The sequence below is a fragment of the Mustela nigripes genome, chromosome X (genome assembly GCF_022355385.1).
Source record: "Mustela nigripes isolate SB6536 chromosome X, MUSNIG.SB6536, whole genome shotgun sequence".
Classification (NCBI taxonomy): Eukaryota; Metazoa; Chordata; class Mammalia; order Carnivora; family Mustelidae; genus Mustela; species Mustela nigripes.
Genome location: NC_081575.1, coordinates 91,327,875 through 91,352,125, shown reverse-complemented (window position 1 = coordinate 91,352,125; position 24,251 = coordinate 91,327,875). Strand labels below are relative to the sequence as shown.

At 41.9% G+C, this 24,251-nt stretch overlaps 1 protein-coding gene across 1 annotated transcript in view; it reads left to right on the top strand.

Moving 5' to 3' along the window:
- Window positions 1–3,029: 3,029 nt before the first annotated feature.
- Window positions 3,030–24,251, top strand: part of XK (X-linked Kx blood group antigen, Kell and VPS13A binding protein) — a 41,840-nt gene continuing 20,618 nt past the window's right edge. The window contains exons 1-2 of the mRNA XM_059385361.1: window positions 3,030–3,399; window positions 11,018–11,280. Coding sequence (XP_059241344.1) covers window positions 3,155–3,399; window positions 11,018–11,280 — 508 coding nt within the window. The 5' untranslated portion in view covers window positions 3,030–3,154. The remainder of the gene's footprint in view (window positions 3,400–11,017; window positions 11,281–24,251) is intronic.

The window sequence follows — 24,251 nt, the reverse complement described above, 5'->3', positions numbered from 1 at the left end:
ACTAACAGCAGAATCCCTTTGCTCTTGAAAATGCAAAATATACCATCGGGTTTATATAGACTCTCCAGGAGTAGGAGTGGAACATTTGAAATGCAAGAGTTTGGTTTTAGAATCTGTCTGATCATGAAGGGCAGCCCCTTCTCTAAAAAGGAAACAGCTTTCCCAACTTTGAACATCTGGGGGAGCTCTACTTGGAAAGGCAGTCTGAGTTTTAATCTCATGGATTTAATGGCGCTAAATTAACAAACATTTTTAAAATGGATTTTGTAGAATTTAATTATTAAGGAAACACTTTGCAAAGCCATATAATGGGGAATAGTCAAGCACCACATGTTAGTTTTGGAATGTGTATTTACCAAGTGAATAGGATTTACTTCACCAAAAAGAGTTTTTGCACAATTCACAATACTTACAGAAGTATGATTGTATCAATGGAGAAAAAAAGCTCACCCTCCTAATGATACATTTCACATTCTCTAGTAAACTAGTGCAATTCTTTATTATTTTAGGGGATACAAAAGTATAATCTGTCAATAGAATATAACTGCTTATTCCTAATTGTATCTAGGAATGAATACACACTATTATTTAAAGTAGTCTTAAATTTTGAAGAACTTATCAATAAATTAATATTATTAATAAAATTGTACTCTTTGCAATACACTCGCCTCAGCACAAATGCAGATTTAACATAAAATTATAAAAAATACACCAAATAATAGAGATTAGTTGTTATTACTTTAAACTTCTAATTCCCATTAACGTTGTCTCTTGCATATAACTAAAATTTTGAAAGTCTTGCACACAAAATGAGAGGCTTCTTCAAAAATGTCTTTTTGCCAAAAACAGGTTCTACGACCTCTTGCTAATTATATTATATTTCTTTAGGGGTACTTTGAGGCGCGTTCAAAGACGTATTGTTAGCAGTTAGGTCTAAATTTAAAGCAGAACATTCTGCCAGATATTTTACTATATCACAAAATGTTGTAGTACTGTATTTTATAATGAAACCAAATTCTCAAGTATTCTGGTATGTTAATATTATTATACCAAAAAACCACTTTCTATAAGTCTATTATTATGTACATAATATTTTAAAAAATGGGTATTTCAGTCCTAGAAAGAAAGTATAATGTAATACGTGACATTAAATTGATCTTTAGTCAAAGTTTGCTTAGGTATTACAGGGAAAGAGCAATCAGAGGCTTGAATGTATACATTATTCTCAAGGACAAAATGGTAAATGATAATACATAAAGACACGGTCACTGGGGCAAGTTAGCTGGGGTGCACACTGAGAAGGATCAACTTGAAAATGCTCATTAGATTTTAGCTGTTGCTATTGGTTGTTCCCGGAGGGGAAAGTGCTACAGTCAGTTGATCTTGCCTCCCCTTCGTGTGGGGGGAGTTTCTCACCGCCTTAGCGTGGTATAATGAAATCTCTTTAGAAGCAAGCTTGAGTCAGAAGCTTAGAGAAGCACCTTACTGTTTTAAAAACTGCTGTTACAATGTTCTAAGCACTGTGATCTTTCCAAATGTGTTTTCTGTATTTTGTACTGTAGAAAATAATTCACCATAAACTGGGCTCTATAGTGTTTAAAGCAATGTTATTTATTGGCTTATCCTTCCCCATATTTATGTACAGTCTACTTAATCATATGGAACCTGTGATAATCCTTTGCCTTAAATTAAAATTCAATGCTAAATATTGAGTGCGCTCTAATTAATAATTCTAAGCTACAAATTAATTTGTCCTTTAAAGCTTAATACGGTGTCAAATAAAATATTACCCAAATATTCTGTGGAGTGTTGCTGCCTATTCTGTGTTTGTGACAGTGTGTGTATCTTGATCCAGGACATGGTGGCCTGCTGGGTTCTATAAATAGATATTAGTAATCCTTTCAGAGAATGGGCCTGCTACCTCTCAGCTGTCGGCTGTATCCTCCCCTCAACCCTTGTAAATAGATTTTCCCATGCCACACAAGAATGAAGAAAAACAGCCCTTCGTGTTCTCTCCCTCTACAATTTTTGTCTTGATGTCTTCTGAATCTTCATATTCTATTTGTGTCGACATCATTTTCCTAAATAGAAAAATGACAGATATGCCTTATGATTGATGGACTGCCCTAATTTCAGCTGGGAAAGGGACCTTGTAATTATTAAGGTCTAATCCCTTATGGAACAGGTTAGGACCAGAGTTTTAGGGAGATTTAGTGACTTGCTCAAACTCTGAGGACAGGGGGGTGGGCTGAGCCCATCCTGATGTTCACAAGGTTGTCACAAGCTCAGTGAGTGAAAAGGAGTTAGTCCTGGGGCTGGCACACACTAGCAAGCAGAGGTATGCCTTGGGCTAGAAAACCGTTTCCTTATTAGGTCCTGGACTTCCCTCTGTGAGTTAGTCACAGTTACAGAGGAATAGATTGTGTAGGCAGTTTTTCTGGGAGAGCAGGCGTTGGCTCCTAAGGATTGTCTCTGATGCTCTTCAACCACAGCAAACAGCGTTTTAGACCGCTGTATCTGGAAGACTGAAGGGCATGCTTATGGGACCCACTGGAACGGTAAATCCTGGCTACAGAACTTTACACTTGTACTTGGAAAAGCATCTGTGTGGCCTGGGTATTTTTAAATGACCGGAAACGCTGGTTCTTTGAGGAATTAGGCGTTCCCTAGGCCCACAAAATACAGACTGGGATGAAAAGGCGTCCAGACCCGGATTCTGGGCCCCATTGGTCGCAGTTTTTCAAAAGGATGTGAACGGGAGCGCGGCCCAAGGGCTCTAGGACCCAGAGGCTGAGCGCGGGGCCAGAAGGGCCCGCCGCAGCCGTTGGGGTTGCGGCGCGAGCAGTCGCAGGACGCAGGTTCGCGGCCCGCCTGAGGACTGTCGCCGCAGAGACGCAGCGGGCAGTGTGGCGCGCGGGCGGCGCACGGTGCGCGTGGGCGTGTCTCGGCGGGGCCGCGCTTCCCGCCCCACCCCAGCCCGGCCGGTCGCCCCCAGGCCCCGCTCCAGCGCCCCGGCCTCTGGGCCGGCCCGGTGCCCTCGGCGGGCAGCGCAGGGCGCGGGAGCAGTCGGGGCCGGGCATGCCGGGAGCCCCCCCAAGGGGCAGGCGCCGCCGCTACCCCGTCTGCCGCCGGTGCGCGCCGCTGACGCGCGGAGATGAAATTCCCGGGCTCCGTGCTGGCGTCCGTGTTCCTGTTCGTGGCCGAGACGACGGCGGCGCTGTACCTGAGCAGCACCTACCGCTCGGGCGGGGACGGCATGTGGCAAGCGCTGACGCTGCTTTTCTCGCTGCTGCCCTGCGCGCTCGTGCAGCTCACGCTCCTCTTCGTGCACCGCGACTTCAGCCGCGACCGGCCGCTCGTGCTGCTGCTGCACCTGCTGCAACTCGGGCCGCTCTTCAGGTGCGTGCGGGCCCCCGGGTCCCCTCCCCGCTGCCCTGGCCGCGAGGGGCGGCCTTCCGGGAGGGGCGGGTGGCTGGACTGGGTGCCGGGCCCAGGCCCTCCCAGCCCTGCTCCTCGGGCCCCACCGTTCCAGTCACGCGAATGCGACAGAATCCGGGGAGAGTGGGAATAAAGCTGGGGCGGACCGCCTTCTTCTGAGGTTCTCGCGTATGAAATTGCCAATATTCAACTGAACTTGACCAACAGAAACGGTAGTTGCATATAGTTCGACCTCGTAAAATACAAGACTTCTCTAGGGTCGGGTGGGCTCTGGCAGGATTGGCTTGTGTCGTGACAAACCCTTGAGAAGTGTGTGGGCTAAATCGCCTTTAGAGCAAAAGCGTGTGCAGATTCTTTAATTTATCAAACACGTGGAGTTCCCTGTGTGCCAGGCACTGTTCTGAGCGCTCTACAAATACTAATTTATTTAATTCTTACGCAGAGCTCTAGAAATCCACGCATCATTCTCTTGGTGTGGAAACAGGGTTGTGGAAATACCTTCCGGCCCTGCCTAACTTAACAAACAACAGTCCTTGAAGCTGGAACACAGTGTGCCTTGAAGACACAAACTTGCCTGCGTTAAGAAAAAAAACCATTAGTGGCATTTCTGGAAATTAATTTCTATTAACACAAAGCAAGTAGAATGCATGGTAGTGAAGTAGACTGGCTTAAGGACCATGAAGAGAGTTTAAAATGTGTTGTGTTGACACCTTTCAGCCCTGCAAGGAAAAGCAAAACAAAGGATTCTTATCTGTATTAGAAAGCAAATTATAATACAGAATTTATTTTATTTTAAGATTTTATTTATTTATTTGACAGAGATCACAAGTAGGCAGAGAGGCAGGCAGAGAGAGGGGGAAAGCAGCTCCCAGCTAAGCAGAGAGCCCAATGCGGGGCTCGATCCCTGGACCCTGAGATCATGACCTGAGGCGAAGGCAGAGGCTTTAACCCACTGAGCCACCCAGGCACCCCTATAATACAGAATTTAGACACAGGAGAGAGATGAATTGGAAGAGAGAGAAAGGCTAGAGCTCATCTGCGGGAAGATTCAGGTAGCCAGGAATCTTTCCCTACCGGTCATCTAGTCACGAATCTTTCCCTACCAGGCAGTATCTCCCCTGCCCCAACACACCCAGAGGCAAAAAAAAAAAAAGTCCAGTAGCAAGATTGATTTGAGAGAGGCCTATTATAAAACTTTGCATTTCATATTAAAGACAGCTGTCCCCAGCTGACGCTCAGAATACTGCCCTGCAGCTCACACACAGGACAAACTGGGTGAGCAAGTCTCCCAGCCTCCAGAAGCCACAGAATCCTAGAAAGGAACAGAAACAGGTACACTAGCGGAACTAAAGCGTTGCTGCTGACATCTGAGAGCAAGGGAAGAGTTAGGAGGGAAAAAAAGAAGGACAGAGAGAGAGAGGAATTTTCAAAGTCGTGCAACTTGGAACTATTTAGTGAAGAGTTAGTCCTCTCTGGCCAAGTAGGCGACAGCATCCTGACTGTAATTCCCCCCCACCCCCACCCCCATTCAGTAAATCAACGAGATCTGACTTTGGGCAAGGCACTCATTCTTTATTAACCTCATCTGTGAAAAGAAAACTCATTGCTCACGATGTTTAAATGAGGTGACAGATCAAGGGAAACTGATAATTCTCAGCTTGTGCTACATGGTTTGCTAAGATCCCTCAGGATGCTGAATCCTCGCCGTGAAGTAGATGTCACTGTTCCCATTTTATAGATGAGGAATAGGACGCCTCAGACCATGTTCGCAAAGCTTCTTAGAAATTGAGTTCGGTTAAAAAAAAAGAAAAGGAATTGGGTTTGGTTAATTATGTTCCCCACACTATGAAAGAAAGCAAAAGAGTGTGGAGTACATTTTACCAATAGTCCCATCCTAAATTAAAACCGTTTTTGTTATCTTGGCAAAATCTAAGCAAATGACCTAAATAGCTATCCAGGTGAGTGATCTCTATCGTTACTGCCATTTAAAATCTTTCTAAATTCTAATAGTGACCCAAGACAAAGCTAGTGACGTGATACGTATAAAAATAGGATAGCACATATGAACCTGAGCTCAGGGAAATATGCCAGGTTGTAGAGAGTGGTAATTTCTGGATGACGGACTTATGGGCACTTTTAATTATCTCCTGGGAAATACAGAAAAGTATATCATTTTCCCCTTGTTATATACTACTCTACATTTTTCCATTTTTACAGTAAAAATATTTTAACTTTATTTTTAAAAAGGGTGGGTATTTTGAAGAGAACTTCTCAAGCTATATAAAAAGTTTCAATACCATAAAAAGACCTATTTCCAGAAAATTCTGAGTGGGTCATTGTCTTCTTGGGGGAAAAACAAGATAAGACAAAAAATAAAGCACCGAACCACCCTCTTCTGTCAACAAGGACTCTCTCATTCTAATGGAGCTGATTTATTTCGAGGAGATATTGGGCCCATCATCTTAGAGCTGAGGTACACAAAGCATGGGTTCAAACCTCTTAGCTTCCAGATTAAGGGAAAAGTGATTTGCTGTTGTGTATTCTCAAGACTTAATGTCTTTTAAAAAAAATTTATTTGACAGAGATTGAGATCACAAGTAGGCAGGGGGGGGGGGGGGGGGCGGGGGGAGGTAGGCTCCCTGCCAAGCAGAGAGCCCAGCCCGATGCGGGGCTCCATCCCAGGACCCTGTGATCAAGGCCTGAGCCAAAGGCAGAGGCTTCAACCCACTGAGCCACCCAGGCTCCCCAGGACTTAATATCTTATTCGAAGTTTTTCCTGCTGACAGTTTGATTCTATTTTAACTCCCAAGGCATCAGCTTTACTTCAAGATCAAAATTATTTGCCCCAAAGGAGAGTTACGGTCTGTTTCTTTCCCCTCTTTACTGATCTGACTTACTAATAGTTTGAATTGTCTTTGGAAAATTTATTTTTGATTGGGTGCTAAGTAGCCAAACTCATGTTTTTGAATTCACTTAAACTGTACTGCATTACACTGTAATAATTACGGGCTAAATACTAAAAACTAGGCCCCACTCCTTCTTTCCCTTAGGAAAGCACTGGGAAAGCACCATATGTCATTTATCAGTCTTATATTTAAAACTGTAGTTGCCGTTTTTGTGGTTGTTTCCTTATTAAGGCTAGATTTGAATGATGTGATCATTGAATATTATCTTGAATTATTTTATTTTATTTTATTTTAAGGATGATCTTATTGCAAATGATAATGGATATTCTGGAAAACCAGAGGGGGGAAAAACACCTAACAACAGTAAAAAATGTTTCTCATCCTTTTACAATTATGTTAATTTTTCAAATTAATTGGGAGAAGAAATAAATATAAATGAATTTCAAGTTCAAGGAATTTTCCTCTCTTTTTATTTACTGGTATAGTGAGGAAAGTCTGGGTTTGTAAAAATGAAAGCTAAGAAATCCTAGTAATTTTTTACAGAACATTGCAACATGATTCATCACAGTATTTCTTTGTATAATACGCTTTCAAAAGATTTTAAAATAATAATAATAGCCTATATTTGAAGAGCTTTTTTTTTGTTGTTTGTGAAGTGCTTCTACGTACAGTATTTAATTCCATCCACTCTAAAACCCTGAGACCTGTCATTTTCTTTTTTGTTACATTTGAGAAATTGAGACACTTGGAGATTATGCAAGTGGCTTTTAAAAGGTCAGGTGGTGCTTTCTATGTAACTAGTTTGATTCTTGTGTAGCCTCACTGAGCATGTGTGTCACATGAAGACAACATGGTATGTTGGAAGTCAGAGAATTTCTTTTGGAAACATGTTTTTATTAACTGCTTTAAAGGGTCTCTGGTACCACAGATTATTTGTGGAGACACCAACAAGCATGGTTTCAGCTAAGAGATAATTTCCTTCCCCTATGATGCTTGAAAATGGGGTGAAGTGAAAAAAAATGGATCAGCCTGCTGATTATCTATGTTATGGGTTGGTAGACTATGCCTCACAGACCAAATCCCCACTACCTGTTTTTGTGAATAAAGTTTTATTGGAACACAGCCATGCTCATTCATTTAATGTATTGTATATGGCTGCTTTTGTACTGCAGTGGTAGAGTTGAGTAGTTGGGATACAGACTGTAACCTGCAAAGCCTAAAGTATTTACTCTTTGTAAATTCTTTACAGAAAATGGTTGCCACCCCTCAGTCTACATGATACTGAAAAACAGCCTTGAAAGATTTTGATGAAAATATTTAACTTATAGCTATATTTAGACAATCTCCCCCCCCCAAAAAAAGAAAGGAAAAACCCTGCATTTGAGTCTTGCAGAATTCCAAGAAGAATGGTAGTTTTTTTCTTATCTGTTCTCTTTATCAGTAGTGGCAAGTAGGGGAAGTCTTAGGACCATACACACATTTATTAAACACCTACTATATGTAAAACTCTGTGCTGAGATAAATTTATTAATTGGGAAAAACAGTGGATTGAGAGGGTGGCCACGTGGGCTTCAGGGCCACCTTTGTCATTAGCCATTCTGGAACCTTCTATAATCCCTATTGGTAGACCTTGAAGTTTCAGTTTGTCAACAGTTCAGTACAGGCTTCCTGTTTCATACAGCACCCTCCTCAGCATCAAGAGACTGGCTTTCTCCTCTGAACCTTTGTTTTCATACATTCACCTCTTAGCCTGTGCTGGTGTTTGGTAGTTTGTTTAGTCTTTAAAAATTCTAAGTTTGATTTTATTATTCAGGTAAAACATATTTGTTGTTGAAAGGACAGAAGAGCAGAATACAGACACAATTAAAAAATTTTAGAAAAGCCTAATTTGACCGCCTAAAAAGAATTTTTACCCTTTTGTTGTATATCCTTACTCATATTTTTATAGCAGTAAGTTGGTAAATTATCTTTTGGGGGAAAAAGCCCTGAATTGCGGAGTTTCCTGGTTTCTGTGATATAAATATTCCCGTCATGGCCTATTTCAGGCTACCAGTTTTTTAACAACTGGCTCACGATTCCTAACTATTTAACAGTCTCTTGAGTCAGTATGAGTCAAATTAAGCACTCCAGTGTTTATATGTATGTGTGATTTATATGTTTTTATATATGTGACTTTTTAAATAAAAAATTGAATTTTCTATATGTATTCTATTATAATTTATTCCTTTCACTTACCAAATATAGTAAACATTTTTATATATTACTAAATGTATGTCTGTACCATCAATTTTAAGGATTGGGTAATACTTCATTGACTATATATATAATGATTTATTTAATTATTATTTTATTTTTTTAATTTTTTTTTAAAGATTTTATTTATTTATTTGACAGAGAGAGATCACAAGTAGGCAGAGAGGCAGGCAGAGAGAGAGAGAGGAGGAAGCAGGCTCCCTGCTGAGCAGAGAGCCCGATTCGGGACCCGAACCCAGGACCCTGAGATCATGACCTGAGCTGAAGGCAGCGGCTTAACCCACTGAGCCACCCAGGCGCCCCAATTATTGTTTTATTTTGGAGCCCTTAGATTATTCCCAGAATTTTGCTATTGCAAAATAATGCTATGATTCAAATCTTTGCAGTAGGCTTTCTGAGTTAATATATGAGAAATATTTTGTAAACTGAAAGTGCTATGTAAATATTAATTGTGTTCATTAGTATCCTCATTGTGTATATGTACCCTTTTCCATTTAGATTATGAGCACCTCTGTGAACGAGGCAGGTGTACCCCAGCTGTCTTTGCATTTCCCACAGCACTGGCAAAGTCCATCTGCATTCACCACATATTTGAGAATTAAGACAATGGTCAATTTATTCTGTCTTGTACTCCTTATTGCATGAAGTTGCTAGGCCTCAAATAGTTCTTGTAGAAAAGTCAGTTGCATTAGCTGACCTTGAACTCATAACCTGTACTTCATTATTTTCAGTTGAACAGATTAGCCCAGGTAGTTTTACCTGTTTTTATGTATTATATCAAAGTGTCTTTGACCCCATTGAACAAAATGTACTAGACAAACCTGTCTTCCTCACCTTATCTCTCTTTTTCTTACATACACACATACACGTACCTTCTTCCTCCCAGGAAGAAACGAACAAAGACAGCAGTCACAAAATATGTCCACTTTGTATTCGTCAGAGAGCCTCTTGCATTTCCTTTCTTACATCAAGTTTTATTATTTAAAATTATAAATGTATTCTTGTTGCCATAGTGGCCTCAGGTGAGAGTACAAAGTTAATAACTTTCAATAAAATAGATGAAGCCATAAAACCTTCTGGCAGCATTATAAGGTTGCTATAAAAATGCACATTGGGAGAAAAAACATCCTTTAACGATTTTTAAACCTAAGGCCATGAGCATTTTTCTTGTTTCTAAGAAAAACCCATTTTCTTCCAACATTTTATTATGAAGCTTTTCAAACATACAGAAGACAACTTGGAAGAATTGTACAGTGCTCACCACCTAGGTTTTATAGTTAACATTTTGTTTCATACGTGTTTCCGTCCCTCGACTGACCCCTCAATCCGTGTGTGTGCGCGCGCGCGCACGCTTCAAACTAAATCACGCACATCAGCACTCTACTTCCCTTTAGTATCTCTATCGTTACCTAGAGAGGAAAATCTAAATTTAAAAGCCGGGTGCTGTGTTATTCTAGAAAGGTGACTGGTTAAGTCTCCATCCCTGGGGCAAGCTTATTCATAAGTAAGACATAGCTGACAGACCTCCAGACAGGACTGACTTTAGTCATGTCCCGTAAGGGTTTATGAGAGCAGAGAGCTAGGTAGTATATTGTGGTCTTATAGGCGAGTGCTAGATGGCAAACCGCTCTCTGCTAGGGGCTCTCCCAACCATAGCTGCTGCTTTAGCTGAGGTGATATGGGGCATCTACTGGATGTGGAAAAAAAAAAAAATATATATATATATATATATATATATATGCCTACATGTATCAGTACACACACAAACATACACACCCTTTTACTGTATTATTGCCATAGCAGTGTGGCCAAGTAGGTATTATCTCTGCTTTATAACTGAGGGAAAGGGCTCAAGGGTTAAATGACTTGCCCAGGACTGCACAGCTAGTAAGTGTCTTGGAGGGAAACTGAACATTCTTTTTTTTTTTTTTTTTTAAAGATTTTATTTATTTATTTGACAGAGATCACAAGTAGGCAGAGAGGCAGGCAGAGAGAGAGAGGAGGAAGCAGGCTCCCTGCTGAGCAGAGAGCTTGATGTGGGACTCGATCCCGGGACCCCAAGATCATGACCTGAGCCGAAGGCAGCGGCTTAACCCACTGAGCCGCCCAGGTGCCCCGAAACTGAACATTCTTCTCTGACTCTGCAGCGTGAACCGCTTCCCATTCCCTACTCCGTTTCCTGGCCTCGGAGGCCTTTGGTGTCATCTCTCAATTAGGTTCACAGTCATTTCCAGCCGACCTGCTGGAGGGCCGCAGGAGGATTCACTTCATGCTCAGAACACCTCGGAGTGGATGATTTGAGAGAAGCATCTGTCGTCCAGAGTGGCCAAGTCAAAGCTTTGAGAATCAGACTCATAAGTGTAAGCAGAGACAGAATCCCGTCTGTCTCTGATTACCCTGACTTGCTGATTTGTTTGCAGGTGTTTTGAAGTCTTCTGCATCTATTGTCAATCAGGCCACATCGAAGAGCCTTATGTCAGCATCACCAAGAAGCGACAGATGCCAAAGAATGGCTTCTCAGAAGAAGTCGAGAAGGAGGTGGGCCAGGCGGAAGGCAAGCTCTTCACGCACCGGTCTGCGTTCAGCCGCGCGTCCGTGATCCAGGCCTTCCTGGGCTCAGCCCCGCAGCTGACTCTGCAACTGTACATAAGCGCCCTGCAGCAGGACGTCACTGTTGGAAGATGTATGTATATTTTTCATTTCCACCTCCATTCTGGGGTCAAAGCAGGGAGTTGAACATCAAGTTTCTTTTGTTTCATGTGAATTTCATGCATATGGGCCTTCCGTTCGGAGTCTGCATTCCAGTTACTAAACTGAAATCTTAGTTAAAGTAATAACAGTGTTTTGCTTTATGAATCTGCAGTTTGTGCAGGCAGCTCAGAAGGGTTCACCTGTGCTTCACTGTACATCAATTGGGGTGGCTCAAAGACAGGGAGCTAGAGCCCATGGAAGGTTCCTTCCCGCACATTGCTTATGGCCGATGCTAGCTGTTTCTGAGTGCCTCTGATCTTCTTTATTTCCTCTCTCTACATGGGCTAGTTGGGGCTTCCTCCCAGCGTGGTGGCTGCTTTCAAGTGTAGTATCCTGGGAGCGAAAAAGGGCAGGTGGAAGAGTATCACCTTTTGTGAACCAGCCTCAGAAGTCACGTGACATTATTTCTGCTCTGTTTTCTTTGTTGAAACAGTCAAAAATCCCATGAAGGTTCAAAGGAAAGGGAGGGGAGGAAAGCTCTGACTCTTGACAGGGAATGGCAGAGTCCTAGAAATTCATTGCCTTGACCATTTTGGAAAAAGCAGCTTGCCATTGGCTGAAAATACACCTGTCAGAAGCTGGGTCTCTTTGGATTTTGCCTCCATCGTTCAGTGGTAGTTCTAAACCAGCTGAGAGCCTTGGTTGTAATGGGTTCTTTGTCATGAATGATGGAATCAAGAGTACTCTCCTGTCTTCTTGAAGTTCTAATAGGTAGCTCAGCTTTTAAATGAACACATTTGTCTAACTGTTAGACTGTTCTTACATCATCAAGTTGAGGGCAGGTTTTGTTTAAGCCAGATTTAAAAAACAAAAACAAAAAAAACAAAACCTCTACATGCCTAAGACACAAGTGAAAAACCTTTATATGAGGCAAGGAAATAACTCCTCCCAAATGTTATAGGTAAAGGAAAACCACATATTCAGGTAAGTTTTACTATATAGGTAAGCAAAAATGAGTTAAAGCCTTCAGTTGAAAGAATACATATTTAAGATAACACTGAAAATGGAATTAAAAAAATAAATCGCTATTAATGAATGTTACTCCCCTCAATATTCTCTTCTTTCTGCCTAGGACCCTCTAGGCTCACTAGTAAAATGGCTTAATTTACGGCAGGGTCACAGGGTATTTGCACGGCAGAGCTCATTCAGGTTACCTCAGAGTGACTGTGATTCTTAAGGTATGTCAGGATGGTAAGTTGAGGTCTTGATCCTTGGTCCACTTATGTTTATGTGAAATGCCTCCCACAGCCCCAGGCAGACAGTAGGTGCTCAATAAATGTAGCAGTATCTTTGTTTTCTAAGGGCTTGTAACTGGCATGGACACTGACCAAGGGGAGTCCTCTGCATGCCACTCTACCCTTTGCCCAGTTCTTGGTGTTTCCATGTGATGGGGACACAGCAAGAGAGCAGAAGTGGTGATAGCCCATTTGATTTTGGCCAGTTGATCCAATCATTTCCCTCAAGTTTTTTGAAAATGAAGATCGTCTTTGTTGACCTAAATGAAGAGGCAAGGTCAAAAATCCTAAAAAGAGATGAATTTATTTGGGAATAGCGGAGAAATTGTAATTTGGGACCCACAAACGAAAGGAAGCTGCAGGCAAATCCGCTGAAGGTTGTGGGTAGGCCGTCCTTCGGGGCGGGGAATGCAAAGAGGGGAGAGTTCAGTTGGAATCTGTTGGAAACAAGTAGAGACCAGCCTTAAAAATTCCCCGAGCAGACAAAACCAGTCCAGTCTTACAAACAAAGCTCAACTCCACTCATTTTGTGAGACCAGGCAACCTGGGCCATTTCTTGTTCATGCCTCTGGGAAATCATAAGCAAGTCTTTCCAAGTTGATATGAAGCAACCTCTGATTACTTCCCTATCATTAAGAAAATCACAGTATTATCAGTTTTGTTGTAAATCAGACACTATGAAAAAGCAGTCTCTCGTGCTTAATTTTTGTTTTCCTTAGGGCACAGGAGTGTGATTTTCCATTTCATGTCCTCTGGGTCTATTTTAGATTGAAGTCCTTTCACATTTCACCCTTTTGATTAAGATCTTTCACAGAACACATTGGTGATCAGTTATGTCCTTCAGGCATATTGACATTTTTGTCAAAACAGAGTTCTTTGTAGGTAGATTGTATGGTTTGTCCCATGGAGCTAAGGAAGGTTTTCCTCAGGTGTCTCTTCCCATGGAGCAGAGGACCATCCTCAGTCATTTTTCCTCACAGAGCTGAGGAGGACCCCATCCTCAAGTGTCTTGTCCCATGGAGGAGGGAAATGATATGGAATGTCAATGACCTCATTTGAACAATAAGAGGATTGAAAAATGAATCATCTCAGGTATGTCCCTTTAAGGTGGATGGCTTAGTTTCCATGATTATTTGAGTTTCAGGAAAAGCTTTTCAAAGGAAAATAATTTTATTTTATACGTACATTTGGGAAGAAGACATTGGCTTATTAATACAAAACAGAAGAAATTTAATTCAAATTAAAAAGATTAAACTGAGGACCAAAAGCCCAGTGGTAGCTAGTGATTGAAAAGCAATTCTCAGTCAGTTTCCCTCCTCTTCTCGGAGTAGGACACTGGTTGCCCCTGCTGGGCAGTGAGGAGGTTTAGGGCTCTGCAGTTTTATAGAACTACTTCGACAAGGTTATGGATTTGGGTCTGCTGATATGCAAAACCTTGGACAGAAGCATTGAAAGTGGTGGACATAACTTTAGAGAGATTGCAAATTGTTTTGTTTTGCTTAATTTTTGCTACTTCAACCCAAGGAAGAAAGGCTCTGGTGAAAGTGTGCCCCCAACTTTTTCTGCCCAATATAGGGTTATATGTAGGTAGCCAGCCATAATTATAACCTTCCCAGTTCTGACGTGTTCTTTTAAGTTGATAGGACAAAGACCCTACATTAGGTATAAAAGCAGCAGAAAGAAGGATTTTTCTTATTTCGGTATCAGGGGTAAGGCAGCAATCCCTCCACATCCCTTTCAGTTGAAGGATAGTATAGAATATGTTTCTTCCACATAAAAATACATACCCGCTCTCTTCTAAGGATAAGGCATAATTGGGTCCTTTTGTCCACATTCTTTCCCTTGGGATGAAAGAAACAATCTCATAATCAGAAATGTAATCATTATTATACAGAGCACATTATAATCTGTTTGACTAGCATTGTGGGAATGATTATGCGAGCACTTTAAATTTTTATGGATCTGAAGTAACAAATGAGCTGATCTAGTATAAGTTAAGATTTTGGTTGAGGTCTGGGAGATCTCTAGGAAAAAAGTAAGTTTAACTAAGTTTCCATGTTTACCAGATATTGGTCAGTCCCCAGTGAAGTACCATTGAATGGGAGCACATTAGCTTCCCATTACAAGTCTTACTGCATTCCTGTTGCCCTGCCATAGGGCATAGAATCTTCTGGAGTCCAATAGGGAGTGAATTCATGTTCATCTAGGTCATATAAAATAGTATAGTTACAAATATTTATGGGGAGATACCCTAGAGTTTTGCCATTTCCATCAAAGATTTTTTATTTATTTATTTGACAGAGAGAGAGATCACAAGTAGGCATAGAGGTAGGCAGAAAGAGAGGGAGGAGGAAGCAGGCTCCCTGCTGAGCGGAGAGCCCGATTCGGGACTCGATCCCAGGACCCTGAGATCATGACCTGAGCCGAAGGCAGCGGCTTAACCCACTGAGCCACCCAGGTGCCCTCCATCATTTTTTTTTTTAAAAAAGGATTTTTGGGTAAGAGTCCAGCCCTGAGTGAGAGTATTGCATTATGAGTGTGTGTGGGGGCAGAGGGGGAAGACCCAATCAATATGGGGGAGACCCATATTAACTACATATGGTAGTTAATATGAAAGTTTTAAATTTTCTGGCAGGACTGGTTTGTTATCGGGTCCAACCATTTCTGTCTTCCTGACACCAGCAGCTTTTAGATGTCCAATTTTTTCCTTTTCAGGGGCCAGTTGTTGTATTACCCTAGCTAATTCTCTTGGTTGTCACTAGGGGAAGCAGTTTTCTGGACCATGACAGAGGTTTGGTCTTTGAATCCCATAAGAGTGGCATTTTTGCAGAGACATCAGCAAGGTGGCTTTCTTTGGCTTCCAGAGAGTCAGACTTAAAATGACCAGGGACTTTAATAATAGCCAGGGGTCCTGGCAGGAGTATAGCATCAAATAAATTTTGGACGTAAGTAACATTTTAAATTTTGTCTCTGTTGGACTTGTACCTGAGGGCAGGTGTTCTCAAAGAGGTGGCTCAGGTGCTGGTGGTTGCCCAGGGCCCTCTGCATAGGCTCTGGGGTGATGCACATCTTGTGGTTGTTGGGGGCCTCCTGGCCCACCAGGTCCAGGATGTTGGCTGTCAGGTACTTGAGAATGCCAGTGAGGAAGAGAGGTGTGCCTGAGCTCAGGCAGTGGATTTAGTGAACTTTTTTTCGGTAGGAGGTCCATGTGGCTAATGGGGAGCTGTAGCTTGTTGCCTGATAGAATCAGGGAAAGCACCAGCAGGAATCCAACAATTAGAAATATAAATGGGCACCTGGGTGGCTTAGTCTGTTAAGCGGCTGCCTTGGGCTCAGGTCATGATCCCAGGGTCCTGGGATGTAGCCCTGCATTGGGCTCCCTGCTCAATGGGGAGCCTGCTTTTCCCTCCCCCACTGCTTGTGCTCTCTAGCTCTCTGTCAAATAAATAAATAAAATCTTTTTTTTAATTTTTTTACAAAAAGAAGCATATAGTAGACAATAAGGGTGCTGACAAATCTCTAGGAACTCTGCATACAGCATAGAATGAAATATTGACATTCATAATATTTTCCCTATTCGAATTTAATCTATGGAAGGCTGAACACCTCTTTTGATTTGACTTTTTCTTATGCAACTAATCAAACTAACATAGCAAGTTGAGCTATTTTTTTCTAATTTTTTACGAGGTAAAAGAACAAATCTTATTTACTTCTTAGGGACCTCAGTTTTGAGTACAAAGGTGTTGTTAAGTTTTATTTCATTTTTCACTGTGGATTCAGTGTTGGAAGGTAAAATTGAAAATTTTCCAGGAGATTTGAGAATTAAGTATACGGGTGATTGTAGCTTGGCTATTTATTAAATAAAGTAACAATACAATATTTAAATAAACATACAAAAATCACTAACACATTTTTAAATTCAGGTTTCTTTTATTTTAAAGGGAATAATAAAAAAGGGAATAATCAAGGGCATGATAAAGTCATAAGAAAGTGTTACTGTGGTGAGATAGGGAATCTCTGCTATTTGCACAGATTATGTAGAAGCGAAGTGGGAGCCTCAGTAATGACCCTGAAGATAGTCAGGTTCTAATCCCTAAAACTGTGAATGACATCGTTGGGCCTTTAATGTAATCACAAGTATCCTTATAAGAGAGAGGCAGGAGGAGTTTTGATGACAGAGGAAGAAGATAATGTGAGGATTGCTGGCTTTGAAGCTGAAGGAAAGGGCCACCAGCCAAGAAATGCAAGGAATCTAGCTCTAGAGGCTAGAAAAGGCCATGAAAGGGATTCTCTCTTCTGAGGCCTCTGAAGGGAGCAGGGCCCTACTGACACCTTTATTTTATTATTTTTTTAAAAAATATTTTATTTATTTATTTGACACACAGAGAGAGAGAGATCACAAGGCAGAGAGGCAGGCAGAGGGGGAAGGGGAAGCAGGCCCCCCGCTGAGCCGAGAGCCCTATGTGGGGCTCAATCCCAGGACCCTGAGATCATGACCTGAGCCAAAGGAAGAAGCTTAACCCACTGAGCCACCCAGGTGCCACCGACACCTTGATTTTAGCCCAGTGAAGCTGATTTCAGACTTCTGACCTCCAGAACTGTTAAGAGAACAAATGTGTATTGTTTTAAGCCACCAAGTTTGTGGTAATTTGTTATAGCAGCCATAGGAAATTCTGTAACAAGTGATTTTACTTCAGACAGAAACATTCTCTTTTTGGTACTTAATTAAAAAAAAAGATACATAACCATTTTTCATTATCTTGAGACTTGTGGTAGAGTCTCAGTCACATGTAGTCTCATTCATATTTATTACTTATAAGTTTTATTTTTTTATCTTATTTATTTATTTTTATTTATTTATTTGACAGACAGAGATCACAAGGAGGCAGAGAGAGAGGAAGGAAAGCAGGCTCCCTGCTGAGCAGAGAGCCTGATGCAAGGCTTGATCCCAGGACCCTGGGATCATGACCTGAGCTGAAGGCGGAGGCTTTAACCCACTGAGCCACCCGGGCGCCCCTACTTATGTTTTAAGCACTTGCATTTCATAGAGGAAAGGGGGGGGGGGGGGTAGATTGTGAATTTCTGTCATTTTAGCAGAGTTCGTGAATACAGTTAGCCTAGCTTTTATTCAGCTACATAGTTCCCTTATACATTTAGCAACATGGCAGAAATGAATACATTCATCTATAAACCCAACGATTTAGCCTCTTCATAGCATATACAAATAAGAAGCAAAAGTATATAAATAAAATTATGCTTAGTAATGAATGTTTTAGTATTCTTACTTGGAAATGACCTAGATGTCCATTCTGTGTCTAATGTTTCATAATATTGGTCAAAGGTCTGCAGTTATCTAAAGATTTTGGAAACACTTTCAAGGTGACACACTACAAAACCTCATTACTGTGGAAATACAAGTTTGTCAGAACAGTGATTCAATTTGCTTAAACATAAATTGATATTTTTGTAATCTTAAACATTCTGTAGGTAATTCTAGCCCATGTGATTATAAAACTGTGTAAGTTCAGCAAAACTATACCCAAGAGGCATAAAAATGTATGCTTGTATTATATTTCACAAAAATACATATCCGAGAAATCAGTTGTTTTCGTTAAACCCCAAATATTATACTAGTTGAAATTGTCAAAGATTTACATACATTCCATATAAATTTGAATTCTTAAAATACATTTTTAAAGTCTAACACATTTAAAATATTTGATTTCTGCATTTTAGGAAATTTTGGTTATATTCCATTTATATAAGCAATTACTTATCTGCATATACCAATAAGAACAGAGGTCCTCTAAATTAAGAAAGAGACTTTATAATCTAATATATTAATACCATCTTAAGGTAAGAAAATGTCACACATTCACACAGTCAGTGGTGAAGGCATTTCTGAATTACAGATATAGAAACATATAGCTCCGGAGAAACAGCTTCAATTTTACAATTTTAACCATGGATCAAGAGTAAATACAGAAACAAAATCTTCCCAGTCCAGATTTCAAAAGCTGTTTCCCTCCCAAAGGGCATGAAATTCTGAACTGATTTAAGCTTAAAAATAGACTAATAAACAAAAAGACTGACAAACCAGATTCTCTGTTGCCTCTCTCCCGGCAGGGGCTGGATCTCTATAAACCATGAGTCCATGTAAAGAGATCTCCAGATGGTCAGATCCTCAAACCAAATTCCCATCCATTTCTGCCAACCATGGGGAATAACTTAATGGCCATAAATGAAAACAAAACAAAACAAAACAGAAATACATTAGTATAGAGGGAATTTTAAAAAAAGATTTTATTTATTTATTTGACAGAGATCACAAGTAGGCAGAGAGGCAGGCAGAGAGAGAGAAGAGGATGCAGACCCCCTGCTGAGCAGAGAGCCTGATGTGGGCTCGTCTAGTCCAGGACCCTGGGATCATGACCTGAGCTGAAGGCAGAGGCTTTGACCCACTGAGCCACCCAGGCGCCCCTAGAGGCAATTTTTTAAAAGACAGAAAAAGGCAGAGTGAACACAGTTCTGTTGGCGCTTTGGCTTCAGCTAGGAGAGCCAAGAAAAGACACTCCTGGGCTTTAACTCTACATGAAGTACATTCTCCATGAAACATTTACCTGCCTATCAGGCATCTCGTTGTGAGTTTCAAGGCTGTGAAAAGATATTTTTCAAAAGGTAAAATCATGTGTCACTTATATAGATATGGATACATGTTAAAAGATTTTATTACTTACAAAGGAGTGGACAGGTGTTAAAAACACTTCAAAAGAGAACAAAGGGATGTTGATTAGGAACTTTGAAATAAAGATATCCTTGGGAAATAAAACTGTTTTTTTGCACCATGGGAGGGGAGACCATTGAACTGCCACTGGACCATGTGCTTTGTATGCTTATCAGTGACCTGACAGCCTATATCCTGGAGCTAGCAAGCAACAAGGCCCGTGACCTTTGCCTCGCAATATGTGGAGTGAGCAGTGCCAGACCTTGAGCTTTACTACTTCCTTAGGGATGGGACAGTCTGTCTAACTAATGATATGTCCCAATCAGGAAGAATTGCTGATTCTGGTGTTCTAGAGCCTGGCGAGGGCCCTCATGGCCTCATCCACTGGCCGGTCCCCTCACAGTTAAGGGAGCCCCATGCTACTGCCATCAGCAAGTGCTATTAAAGGATTTGACTCCATGGGTATGGTTCTGCCTCTTCTCAGTTTCTGTCATTTTGAGTTGCAAGTGTCTGTCAGGCATCATCACAGTTTGAAGATTTAGTTTGCAAGCAAGAATGGATGTATAGCCAGGAAAGCTAAATCTGGGGCCTATAGCAGGCTCTTGGATACCCTGAGCCACTTTCCCTTGGCCCTCTCGATTTTAGCGCAGCTGTGGGGAAGAGTTCCACATGCATTGCCAGCATCCCACATCAACCGTGAGTCCCAGAACACACTCTGGTATTCTCTTTTTCTGCTTCCAGGTTTTCTCCTATGCCGGAGAATGCAGTTCAGATATAGATGAGAAGTATGGGGGAACACTGTGGGGCCACCTGCAAACTAAAGGAGATGGTAGTCAATAGATATAGCCTCGGCCTCTGTCATTAAGATAGATAATTTGGGGTCCAAACTGTATAGTCCTCTGTGGATCGCCAGAGACAATGAGCCCTGGTTGCCACAGTGGTAGCTGGCTTCATGTAGTCTTTATTAGCCCTGCTACTTTCACTCCTTCACTTCACTTCCCACACTTACATCCCAGATGATCCACGTGCATCCAAATGCTTGCCTCAGGCTCTGCTGCTCGAGAGTAGTCATCTGAGTTGGTAATTTGAACCAAAGCAGGCCAGGCATGTGCAGCTGTGGAAAAGGCCACTAGAGTCCTCCAGCGTACAAGTTCTTTCAGAGGCTGCAAGAACCGAGGGGCAGGTGTGTTTGAGGTTTGTACAAGAGAATGAATGAAGTCGTACACCAAAGATTCTTAGAGAGATGGGGGGAAATAGAGGGTTCATTTGATGTGAGTGCTTGATAAGAATAAAAAAAAAAAACAGTCGTAGTAGTTCTTAGACAAGTGAGTTGAATGGGTAGAAAATGGTGGTTTAGCATAGGATGTTTCCGGAAGTGGTCTCAGAGATGCTTCTAATTCATCTCTCCTGTTTCATTTCTGCTGTATCTGGGGAAAGGCTGAAGAGGCTAGGGTTCACTGGTCTAATTTTGTAATACGGTTCTTTGAACTTTGGTAACCTAACCTAATTGTCTTCATTTTAATCAGGTCACTTCCCAGAGATGTGCCTTGGCTGGACAAATTGTCTAGCTTCAGGAATAAACTTCCTTAATGTATCACCTATTTCCAGGGCCAGCTGTGTTTTATGAACTAATCTAAAGATAACAGTTATAATTCATACATTCTTAGAGACACGTGGAAGGAATATTGAAGGATAGCTCTGTGTGTGTGTGTGTGTGTGTGTGTGTGTGTGTGTGTGTATGTGTGTATAGTGCTTTATTTAAGTTTATACGTTTCTGCCACATCTCAGTTTTTTGCATGTGTATACACACTCACATACTCATATGCACATATGTACACACATACACAAAATAGAAAACTTCAAAAGGAGTCTCAAAAGAAACACCAAAATGTTAGTTTTCTTGAGATAGTGAGGTTATGGGTTATTTTTTCTTCTTTCCAGTTATCTGTGTTTTTCATGCTTCCTCCATGAATGCTTATTAGTTCTGGTTGGGGTTGGGGAGAGTGGTCAGGCCTGATCTACTGGTCTACCCACGGGTCTTTGTCTTGCTCATTTGTGCAGTTTTGCACTTATAGGTTCTCAATATATAGTCAATGAATGGTGAAAACTAAAGAGCAGGGCAATTGTATTAATTTCAGTTTTACAGAAGAAAAGGCAGAGTGTATCATTTAAAACATTGCAATTGCAAATGAAAGAAGTCCCGACTAAAAGTGGTGTAAAATAAATAAAAATATGAAAATTAAAAATATATGTAACGTTAATATATATCACCTCACCTAACACATTCAGAGGCAGAGTGATCCCATGGTTGGCTGACTTACTGGCATGACGGTGTCATCAAGGACCTGGGGATCTTCCACCAGTGTGTCTGTTTCCCCTTGTGATTGCAAGAGGACTGTGTATTCATAATATATTGCTGCATAGTAAACCACCACAAAACTTAGTGACTTAAAATAATGACAGTCATTTCTTTTGCCCATGAACTTATAATCTGGGCAGATCTCTGCAGGGTCAACTTATCTCTGCTCCTTGTGGTATCAGCTGGAGCAGCTTGACTGAAGGCTGGAGAATCCCCTTCCAAAGTGGCTTAGTCACGTGGCTGGCAGTTTGGTACTCCGCTATTATTCACTTAGCTGGGGTTGAGGGCCCGACGCCTTAGTTCTTTTCCATGCGGGCTTCTCCTTTGCTCCCTCACAGCATGGCAGCTGGGTCTTAAGAATGACTATTCTAAAAGACATGCAGTGGAAGCTTTCTGTTTCTTAATATGTTCGCCCAGAAACTGGCAGTCATTTTTGCCATTTATCAGTTACCAGACCTCAGGTTCAAAAAGAGGAGACACAGACTCTACTTCTCAATGGGAAGAGTATCAGAGAATTTGGCTGCCGTGTTTTAAAACATGTATAGGTTGTTATAGATCTAGACAACACATGTAGGCATGACCCAAGTCAGGGAGAAAGAAGAGAGAGGTTTCTTGCTGTGTGTCTTTCTTTATTGGGGAGGAACACCTTTTCTTTTTTTTTTTTTAAGATTTTATTTATTTATTTGACACAGAGAGAGAGTTCACAAGTAGGCAGAGAGGCAGGCAGAGAGAGAGAGGGGGAAGCAGGCTCCCCGCTGAGCAGAGAGCCTGACTTGGGTCTCGATCCTAGGACCCTGAGACCATGACCTGAGCCGAAGGCAGAGGCCTAACCCACTGAGCCACCCCTGGGAACCCCAGAACTCCTTTTCGTTCAGCAGAATTCTCGGGTTTCACTGGGCAGACATAGGTCAGGCTAAACCAGTCTCTAGCCACAGTACTGGAGTTACAGATGCCTCTAAGGTATAGATGCCTTTGTCCCTGAAGAGCAGTTGGGTGGGGTCTGGAATAGATAGACCAACTTCATCTACTGAACCCTGTGAATACAGCATGCAAATATCATTTTTTTTTTCCATTTGCAACACAAAATTGTAAGAGGCTGGCCTACACAACTCTTGATTTACTCCAGGAGCCAAAACTGTGAGCATCTTCCTTGAACATGTGGGAGGGTTAGCCTGTAATCAGAATTAGACTTCTGCCTACAGGGAAGAATGGAGGAAGGGTACCAGTTAAGTGGAAGGCCCATCGTGTGGGCAGCACCAAGGTTGAGGAAGTTTAAGGGCTCAAAGCCAAGACTGAAACCCAGGATTTTGGATGCTTGGCCCATTGTTAGTCTTTCAGCCAACACTGCTTCTCATGGAGATGGAGAATGTAAAGAGGTAGCAAGGATTTAAGAGGCCATCATGTCTGACTTTGTACTTTATGAAGAAATCTCGTCTTCGGTGTCCCTTAAAGGTGGTCCGCCAGCCTCTGCTTGGTTATGTTCGGCAGCAGAGCTCTCCGTCCTCAAAAGGCACCATTCCATTGATAAAACTTCCTTGTTAGTATGTTCTTCCTTGTATCATAAGTTAAGTGGGACTTTTCCTTTTCCCGCAGAAGACAACAGGGCCAGGAGCTGAATGTGCCACATACAGGAAAAAAAAAAAAAAAAAAAAAAAGGCCACTAAGACTTGGTCAAATTCCTTTCTTCAAGATTTTCCAAGTGTGACAAACCAGCCCTACCACAGTCTGCCCCCATATCCCACTCTCAGATTCTATCAGGAAATACCTTTGGGAAGGGGTGAGAGAATAAGGGCTTCTATAATATATGTGGTAAGAAGCCACTCCCACTCTTTCCCTCCCAGAAACCACCTAAAGTGGAATTTCAAGATGCAGAGTGCTCGCAGCATGGGTAGTGGTGAAACACTTTGTTTCGTGCCTTCTCAGCTGGGAACCCACAGGCCCACCCCACTGCTGGTCTCCTGAAATAGTTCAGGGTGTGTACCCTGGAGTTTGGGAGTATTCACAAGCGTAAAGACTGAGACCTGATTATGATTTGTAGATTTTGGAAGGTGGGAGACTTGAGGGAGCAGCCCCTGGGGTGAGTAGAGACCAAGGTACCATATGCCAAGAAAGGGGACAAGAGGGCTCCTTGATAGACGCTAGCTGCTGTAAGTGGCCCAGACCACCTAACACATTTATTGTTGCTCATCAAGGTTCAGGTCAAGTGGGCAGTTCTGGTCTGGGCCAGCCAGGCGCATCTTGGGTCATTTGGGACTGACTGATGGAGGATGGCTGCCCTCGGAGTCGCTCACAGGGGCTGTACTCCCTGTTTCAAGGCTTGGGGAGGAGTCAGACCACGGAAAACTGCAGAGCTCATGCGGTCTGGGCTCAGAACTCGGACACCATCACTTCTTCCACATTCTCTTTCCACAGAGCCCAGTTGAGAGGAGATTGGGGGCAAAAATAAATCCCTTCCACAATAATACCCCACCAAGCTGACACTACTAAGTAGAGATTTTTCATAGAAATCAGCCTCCTCTAATCTTCAGCCTCATGGTTAGACCTGGTTTTTTCCCACTAAAGCAGCACTAACACATCCACGCACC